At 51.7% G+C, this 9,305-nt stretch overlaps 1 protein-coding gene across 1 annotated transcript; it reads right to left on the reverse strand.

Moving 5' to 3' along the window:
• Window positions 1-145: 145 nt before the first annotated feature.
• LOC310701898 (class II histocompatibility antigen, M beta 1 chain) lies at window positions 146-7,182 on the reverse strand. The gene is made up of 6 exons (XM_083493397.1): window positions 6,714-7,182; window positions 6,235-6,519; window positions 4,896-5,180; window positions 3,844-3,960; window positions 1,620-1,655; window positions 146-725 (listed from the first exon to the last, which is right to left on the reverse strand). Exons 1-6 carry the CDS (start codon window positions 6,772-6,774, stop codon window positions 718-720), a joined length of 792 nt encoding a protein of 263 aa, XP_083349523.1. The 5' UTR covers window positions 6,775-7,182; the 3' UTR covers window positions 146-717.
• Window positions 7,183-9,305: the final 2,123 nt, after the last annotated feature.

The following is a 9,305-nucleotide window of genomic DNA, read 5'->3' on the forward strand; positions in this document are numbered from 1 at the left end:
GGCCATCTAGATGAACCCTCTGCAATGCAGGAAGCGCAGCTTAACAGAAGCAGGTAAGAAATGGTTTGAATGCAAAGTCCTCTTTCGCAGGTGAATCTTGTCCCACACACAGGAAGGTGAACCCTCTGAACCCGCACCCGGGACCTTAGCATTCTCCCTAGTTTTTATTTTAAAGAAAAGTCTTAATAAAAGCATATATACAAATGTGCACACCTCTCTTTAAAAACCTGGAGAAAAGGAGCCCCACGGGTAGATTAAAGAGTTCCTCTCCCACAGAATCAAGGAATTTTACAGCTTGGACCCCCAGCGGTCATCTAGCCCAACCCCGTGCAGTGTAGGAATCTCAGCTCGATTGTACCTGATGACAGGCAGGGGGGATAGAGGAGGGGCATCTTTGCACAATGCGCTGCAGCGGGTTGGTCTAGAGAACCTCCCGGGGTCCCACAGTTCTGTGGTTCTAATCAGCTGCTGCAAAGGAGGCAGCGGCGAATTAGACGGGTGAGAGAAATTAGCAGAGGAGGCGGCAGGGTGTGGGGAGGGTGCTGGGCTCAACAGGCCCCCTTGGGGCTTCGGGGTGGGGGTCTCTGGAGGGTCTTCAAAGCAGCAGCAAGGCCAGGGTTGGTGACTTCCCTTTTGATGGTTTAGGGTCTCCCCAACGGATCCAGGATGAAATCGCCAACGAAGGAGTTTGGGGAGAAAGGCGTCTTCAGAGTCAGGCTAGCGACCTGCGGAAAGGGGGGGGGGTTGGAGTTTTGAAGTTCATGGCGGGGGGGGAGTAAATGCTTTATTTCTGTTTGGGGACTCCCCCTTTGTGGTTCAACCTCTGTCCCAAGCCAAGCCCCCCCCCCTCCTATCACATCTGGGGATCACCCTGGTATAACATCTGGCTGTATAGTCCTCCCTGGTAGGGTTGGTGTGGGAGACAGGGTGGTGGAATAATAATAATAAATTTTTATTTATACCCCGCCCTTCCCAGTTCAAAAACTGGGCTCAGGGCGGCTAACAACAAATTTTAAAAACTTAATTGGAAAAGCAGCATAAAATACAGTGTAAAAACATGAATAACGATAAAATTCAAAGTTGAGAAAGTTAGGACCTGCGAGAGACCAGGGCTGGAATTCCCACTCAGCTGTGTAATTCACAGGGTGACCGGGGGGGGGCACAATCTCTCTCTCTCTCTCTCTCTCTGCCTACCCTACCTCGCAGGGTTGTTGTACGGGGCGAAATGGGGGGGGGGAGAGACTCCTGTGTGCTGCTATAAATGCAATAGGGAGCGGAGGGCAGGAGAGATTTCCGAAAAGCTTTTCACTTTGCTGACTCTGAAAGCGGGGGACCCGAGTGGAACCGATCCTTGGAATAACTGGAGGGTGGGGGACTTGAAGGCTGGCTGTGGGATCTTTGCTGGAAGGGAGACCCCTGCCCTCTCCCCCCTCCAAACAACTGCCCTAACCCTTAAAAAATTACCCCCGATGCTCAGCCAGAATTTGTCATCCTAAGAACATGAGCGGAGCCTGCAGGATCAGGCCAAAGACCATTGCAAGGCTGCCCAAGTTGGCTTCTTGTGGCAGGCAGTTCCATAGTTTAACTAAGCAGGAGGGAGGGAGCAAAGGTACTCTTACCATTTGGGTAGGTGCTGCCATCAATGGGGGTGTAGCCTGGAAGTGGGGAGAGAAAGGGGGAGTCAGCAAAAAGAACGGCCCCCACCCAGAGGAAAACCCCACCCAACCGCCCGCCTGAGGGGTCACCCATCAACGGGGCCCAAGCTGATGAGAGCTCAGAGGTTTCAGAGTATAAATCTTAAGGAATCTGCAAAAAGCAGGTTATAAATCTTAAGGAGTCGGCAAAAAGCGGTGTATAAATCTTAAGGAATCGGCAAAAAGCGGTGTATAAATCTTAAGGAATTGGCAAAAATCAGTGTATAAATCTTAAGGAATCGGCAAAAAGCGGTGTATAAATCTTAAGGAGTCGGCAAAAATCAGTGTATAAATCTTAAGGAGTCGGCAAAAAGCGGTGTATAAATCTTAAGGAATCGGCAAAAAGCGGTGTATAAATCTTAAGGAATTGGCAAAAATCAGTGTATAAATCTTAAGGAATCGGCAAAAAGCGGTGTATAAATCTTAAGGAGTCGGCAAAAATCAGTGTATAAATCTTAAGGAATCGGCAAAAAGCGGTGTATAAATCTTAAGGAATCGGCAAAAAGCGGTGTATAAATCTTAAGGAATCGGCAAAAAGCGGTGTATAAATCTTAAGGAATTGGCAAAAATCAGTGTATAAATCTTAAGGAGTCGGCAAAAAGCAGGTTATAAATCTTAAGGAACCGGCAAAAAGCAGTGTATAAATCTTAAGGAACCGGCAAAAAGCGGTGTATAAATCTTAAGGAATTGGCAAAAAGCGGTGTATAAATCTTAAGGAATCGGCAAAAAGCAGTGTATAAATCTTAAGGAATCGGCAAAAATCAGTGTATAAATCTTAAGGAGTCGGCAAAAAGCGGTGTATAAATCTTAAGGAACCGGCAAAAAGCGGTGTATAAATCTTAAGGAATCGGCAAAAAGCAGTGTATAAATCTTAAGGAATCGGCAAAAATCAGTGTATAAATCTTAAGGAGTCGGCAAAAAGCAGTGTATAAATCTTAAGGAATCGGCAAAAAGCAGTGTATAAATCTTAAGGAGTCGGCAAAAATCAGTGTATAAATCTTAAGGAATCGGCAAAAAGCGGTGTATAAATCTTAAGGAATCGGCAAAAAGCAGTGTATAAATCTTAAGGAATCGGCAAAAAGCAGTGTATAAATCTTAAGGAATCGGCAAAAATCAGTGTATAAATCTTAAGGAATCGGCAAAAAGCGGTGTATAAATCTTAAGGAATCGGCAAAAAGCAGTGTATAAATCTTAAGGAATCGGCAAAAATCAGTGTATAAATCTTAAGGAGTCGGCAAAAAGCAGTGTATAAATCTTAAGGAATCGGCAAAAAGCAGTGTATAAATCTTAAGGAGTCGGCAAAAATCAGTGTATAAATCTTAAGGAATCGGCAAAAAGCGGTGTATAAATCTTAAGGAATCGGCAAAAAGCAGTGTATAAATCTTAAGGAATCGGCAAAAATCAGTGTATAAATCTTAAGGAATCGGCAAAAATCAGTGTATAAATCTTAAGGAATCGGCAAAAAGCGGTGTATAAATCTTAAGGAGTCGGCAAAAATCAGTGTATAAATCTTAAGGAGTCGGCAAAAATCAGTGCATAAATCTTAAGGAACTGGCAAAAATCAGTGTATAAATCTTAAGGAATTGGCAAAAATCAGTGTATAAATCTTAAGGAATCGGCAAAAATCAGTGTATAAATCTTAAGGAATCGGCAAAAAGCGGTGTATAAATCTTAAGGAATCGGCAAAAAGCAGTGTATAAATCTTAAGGAATCGGCAAAAATCAGTGTATAAATCTTAAGGAATCGGCAAAAAGCGGTGTATAAATCTTAAGGAGTCGGCAAAAATCAGTGTATAAATCTTAAGGAGTCGGCAAAAATCAGTGCATAAATCTTAAGGAACTGGCAAAAATCAGTGTATAAATCTTAAGGAATTGGCAAAAATCAGTGTATAAATCTTAAGGAATCGGCAAAAATCAGTGTATAAATCTTAAGGAATCGGCAAAAAGCGGTGTATAAATCTTAAGGAATCGGCAAAAAGCGGTGTATAAATCTTAAGGAACTGGCAAAAAGCGGTATATAAATCTTAAGGAATCGGCAAAAATCAGTGTATAAATCTTAAGGGATCGGCAAAAAGCAGTGCATAAATCTTAAGGAACTGGCAAAAAGCAAAACCTCATCCCCCCAGCTCATGTTCTCCTCTGGCCCTTACCTTCGGGGAATCTCCTCTTCCAAAGGATGGTGCCCAGGGCAAGGAGAAGTATGCCGACCCCCAGCATGGCTGCCGAGACCCCCACTTTCCACCGGAGGTCCAGAGCCAGGCCTGGCGCTGCGGGAGAGACAGATAGGGCAGGGAACTGTTAAATGCGGGTCGCCTTCCTCGCCTGTGGGGCAAGAGGTTTTCTGACCCCCCACCAACCCACCCTCTTAACCGCTTGGCTCTGTGGGGCTGGGGCTGCCACCTAACACCTGTCCTGACTTTGTAAGGAATCAGTATTTCAGTGTGGCAGCTCCCGAGCCCTGTGGGACTCCCTGCCTCTTGATATTAGGTGCCTGCTAAAAAGCATTCTGCAGATGTGGGTGGGTGTTTCAATCTGCTTATCGCTCATCACGAATTTAAAAGTTTTTAATTATTGTTCTATTTTTTCGCTTCCTTGGGGTTTTTAAAGCAGAGGCTGGCTGGTCATCTGGCAGGGAAGCTTCAGCTGAGATTCCTGGGGGTTGGACTGGATGACCCTCGGGGTCCCTTCCAATTCTATGATTCTTACTAACTGCTTGGAGTCGACCCCGTCCCCCCAAAAGTGGCGTATAAATTTAATGAAATAAATAAACGAGGCCCCTGAAAGAGCAGGGCGAAATGTTTCCCCTTTTGAGAAGAGAGGGTCTGGCCTGGGCTCAGTGTCTGCACACCTGCTTGGAGTGCAGAAGGAGAGGCAGTGCTGCCAGTCTGTGCGGACAAGGCTCAGCGAGATCATAGAATCCTCGGCTTGTGGGCTTGGAAGGGACCCCCAAAGGCCATCTAGGCCAGCCCCCTGCAAGACAGGAATCACAGCTGGACCTTTCCTCCAAATCTCAAGTTAGTTGGTGGCTCATTGTGGTCACCTGGGGGGGGGGCAAAGAGACATTCTGCACGTGCACAGAGGCATTTGGGGAATCCAGTGGGAGGCTGCCATTCTCTTTCAAAGCCATCCACGTCGGTGGCAGGGAGTTCCATAGCTGAACTCTGTGCTGCGTGAACCAGCCCAGCCCCCCGCTGTCACTCACCCCAGTCCTTGGTGAGGGTTTCATTCAGGCTCACGTGGGTCACCTGGCAGGTGTAGGTGCCTCCCTGTCGGGGGTCCACGGGGAGGGTGAGCAGAGTTTGGTAGGTCCAGTCCCCGTTGCTGGAGGGCACTGCCGGCGGGCCTGTCCCGTTCTTCAGGGGGGCCCCGTTCCACAGCCAGGTGACGGTCACGTCTTGCGGGTAGAAGCCCCACACGACACACGCCAACATGATGGACTCTGGGGTGTTCTGAGGGATGACAGGGAATACCCGGACCTTTGGGGGAGCTGTGGAGAGGAGGGGGAACAGAATAAGAATCCACATTAGATCCTTCGAGGGTTGGCTCACCTGCATGCCTCCCGGTGGGATAATCTTGCCATCACTTGCCACCCCACTTGCCATCACTTGCCACATCACTTGCCACCCCACTTGCCATCACTTGCCACCCCACTTGCCATCACTTGCCACCCCACTTGCCACCCCACTTGCCTTCACTAGTCAAGTCACTTGCTGTCACTTGCCACGTCACTTGCCTCCCCACTTGCCACATCACTGGCCATCACTTGCCACCCCACTTGCCATCACTTGCCACCCCACTTGCCTTCACTTGCCCTCACTTGCCTCCCCACTTGCCACGTCACTTGCCTCCCCACTTGCCACATCACTGGCCATCACTTGCCACCCCACTTGCCATCACTTGCCACCCCACTTGCCTTCACTTGCCCTCACTTGCCTCCCCACTTGCCACGTCACTTGCCACCCCACTTGCCATGTCACTTGCCACCCCACTTGCCTTCACTTGCCACCCCACTCGCCCTCACTTGCCTCCCCACTTGCCATGTCACTTGCCACCCCACTTGCCATGTCACTTGCCACCCCACTTGCCTCCCCACTTGCCACCCCACTTGCCTTCACTTGCCACCCCACTTGCCACCCCACTTGCCACCCCACTTGCCTTCACTTGCCTCCCCACTTGCCACCCCACTTGCCACCCCACTTGCCATCACTTGCCACCCCACTTGCCACCCCACTTGCCTTCACTTGCCACCCCACTTGCCTTCACTTGCCACCTCACTTGCCACCCCACTTGCCACCTCACTTGCCACCCCACTTGCCACCTCACTTGCCACCCCACTTGCCTTCACTTGCCACCCCACTTGCCTTCACTTGCCTCCCCACTTGCCTTCACTTGCCACCCCACTTGCCTTCACTTGCCACCTCACTTGCCACCCCACTTGCCTTCACTTCCCACGCCATTTTCCCCACCTGGCGTCCTCCAGATACACCCCAGGTGTTTGGGGCTGTTACTCCCCCCCCCTGCCCCCAGCGCCCCCCACTCACTCTTCCTGAGCGCCGAGGGTCCCCACAGCGGGCGGACCTGCCCCTGGCAGCGCGGGGCCTCCCCCTTCATCTGCGCCCCCAGGAGGGCGTTCAGGTGGTCCGCGAAGTAGGCGGTCAGCTGGTCCCAGGGGCTGTAGGCGCCCAGGCCGCAGGGCACGAAGCTCCCGCTGGATCCCTCGAAGCAGATGAAGGGGATCTTGTTGAAGGCCACCGTCCAGTTGAGCCAGAGGGCGCGACCCCCGTCCGAGAGGAAGCAGTCCTCCTGCAGGTGGACGACGAAAGCCCCTGCGGAAAGGGTTAAGGGATCGCGCGGTGGGTTATTTGCACCCCACCTTTTTCTCAAGGCCGAGTCTCCCCTCCCTCTTCCAACCCCCCCACAACAACGACCCTGCGAGGTCGGTCGGGCTGCAACTTCCGCACCCAACGAGCCCCGGATCTCTCGATCCTTTCCGCCCCCGCCCCCCCCCCCGCATCCTTACCTGTTGGCAGGTAACTCAGCGCCAGGCAGAGGCCGGCCAAAGCCGCCCCGAGAGGCCGCATCCTGACTCCGCTGGTCCAGGAGGAGGAGGAAGAAGAAGGATCCGCTTTGCAAGCTCTGGATCTCTCTCCGCGCTCCTAGGGATCCACTTGGCAAGGGATCCCGGGTTTCGTTTCTACGCTCTCTTGCCGGATCACCAACTCTGACCGGCCCCCGGATCCCAGCGAGAGATCTGCTCTCGCGGATCCCTTCGCTGTAGTTGTGGGGGGATTTTTATTTTGCGTGGGGGGGCAGTGGGATCCTTTCCTCCCTCCAGGGGAGGGTCGCTGTCCCTGGATCCCAGCTCCTCGAGGGGATTCCTCGGAGAGAAGGATCTCCTCTGCTGCAACTGCTGCTCTGGCCGCGTCCAGGGGAGCCGACTCTGCCCCCCAACCTCAGCCCCACACTGGGGGAAGGGGGAAGCCAGAAATCCCCCGTCCCGCGGGGAGCCAATGGGGAGGCCGCCCGCCGCCGCGTCATCAGTCGCCGGGCAGAGAGGAGCCGTCGGGGTTTTTCAGGAGGAAAGTCTGTGAAGGGCAGACTTCTGGGGCCACAGACTAGTTCCCTGGCGCCCCCCTCTCTGCCCCCCATCCCGGCTTCTCGGGGTGCAAAGCAGGGCCGGCGAGGGGCGTGGTCTGGGGAGAAGGGGCGTGGCCTGAGCAGAGTCCCGAGGGCCGGGCAGCGAGGCCTGGAGGGCCGCAGGTGGGAGGTTTGCACACACGCCGTGCCCTAATAATAAAAAAACCCCATAGAAATTCGCCCCACTATGAAGTTGGAAGGGACCCCCGAGGGTCATCCAGACCAACCCGCTGCGATGCAGGAATCTCAGCTGAGGACGCACAGCGGGCCAGAACCGGCCCCCGGCCCCCCCAGTCCCCAGTCGCTTGAGTCAGAGCTCCTGTTTGGTCGTTGCTTTTTTGCATTTTGCAGAACCACCACCAGCCAGAGGGGATCCGAAACCGCCCCGGCGCCGCCACATATAGAACCAGGCCCCCCTCCCCCCCTCCGCCTCGCGCTTCCTCTTTCCCTCCCCTCCCCCACTGCGCTTTGGCTCGGGTCCACTTTCACTTTCGCCCCGCAAAGGAGCCGGGCGAAGCGTCAGGAAGCCGCTTCCCGGGTTTCGGGGGGGGGGGCTGGGCGGGGAAGGGAAGGTATTTGGAAAAGATGGGACGAGTCTCTCTCTCTTTTTTTTTTTTTAAAAAAAAGATTTTTATTGAATTTTCCACTTTTATCATAATCACATTTTTTTACATAATTCTATAACTTAATACATTACTCTATAAGAGCATCAACCTCCTTCCCTCCCTCTTTCTGACTTCCACACACCTTTCTATATTCTTCGCATTTCTACAATCACATGTTTACCTTCTATCTTATTGTAATATTTCACCTTGTTAAATCAGTTCCTTATATTTACATTGCAAAACATTTCAATTCAAGCCTTTCAGATGTTTACAATTTTCTTTCATGTAACTTTATTCCAGTCCTCCTGAAACAGTTTGTCACACTGATTACTGATTGTCAACTTGGCCATCTCTGCGTCCTCCACCATCTTAACCTGCCAATCTTCCAATGTTGGGGAGTTCCTGATGTTTCCATTTCTGAGCTGCAGCCCTTGTGGCATCATAGCTGTTATCTTACAGATTTGAAAATCAGGGACCAGCAGCCTCAAAAATAAGGGACCAGCAGCCAAAATAAGGGATTTTGCTAAGCTTATACAGAAATCCCGCACTGATGGAGCCATGCTGCTTTTGCTGCGACGAACTGTGTTTTGCAGGGGGTTGGACTGGATGATCCTAAGGGTCTACAACTCCCATCAAAGAAGAGGGGCAGACAAAACTGATGAACAACGTTGAGATGGCAAAGCGTACAGGCAGAATCAGAAACCAGGAAGAGGACCTCTTTAATAAAGAATGGCAAAAGTTTATAATTTAGTTGAAAAGCTATTGCAAAGAGTGACATTGGTAGGATTGACAGAAAACTTGTAGTAAAATTTTGAACTATGGATGGACAAAGGATTTATAAAAATAGAGTTATGAAAGGGATGCAGAGGGGGAAATCACTACATTAAGATGCTGCACTGGTTGGAGGGGATGCTAAGCTGCACGTTGGGGCTGCCGTCGTCCTGGCGCAAGGAGTTCCATCGGCCCTTCCCTGCCCGAGAGGGAGGGAGACTCTTGCCCACGCTGCCTGCAAGCCTGGCATAAGGTGGTTGCGGCGCTGCCCTTCTGCATCCCTCCCCATCCCCTCCTCTTCCTCCTCCCTCAGGCCGCCTCCTCAGCCGCCACTGCTGCTCCGGCTTCCCCTGGCAGTGCAGTGGAAGTCTCGCAAGAGAGGGGCTGCCTGCCCGCCCGCCACCACCCGCCTCCTCACGACGCGCCCCTGAGGGGGAAAAGGGAGAGACAGAGACACGGCAGCTCGTGCGCGCGCGCGCTCTCATGGCGGAGGACCCCAAGCCGCTGCTTCCCTCCCAAACCAGGCGAGCAGGAAACCCGGGAAATTTAAGGGACATCATCAATCTGGGTCAGCAGCGGGAAACGGCGCTGGGATAAGG

This window comes from Podarcis liolepis (assembly GCF_965112155.1).
Source record: "Podarcis liolepis genome assembly, chromosome: 2".
Taxonomy (NCBI): domain Eukaryota; kingdom Metazoa; phylum Chordata; class Lepidosauria; order Squamata; family Lacertidae; genus Podarcis; species Podarcis liolepis.

Coding starts and splice junctions, on each gene's coding strand:
- LOC310701898 (XM_083493397.1), bottom strand. CDS start 6,774: ATGCGGCCTCTCGGGGCGGCTTTGGCCGGCCTCTGCCTGGCGCTGAGT. Junction 6,520..6,713: donor GCTGAGTTACCTGCCAACAG/GTAAGGATGCGG, acceptor CCCTTTCCGCAG/GGGCTTTCGTCGTCCACCTG. Junction 1,656..3,843: donor GAAGAGGAGATTCCCCGAAG/GTAAGGGCCAGA, acceptor CCCCACTTCCAG/GCTACACCCCCATTGATGGC.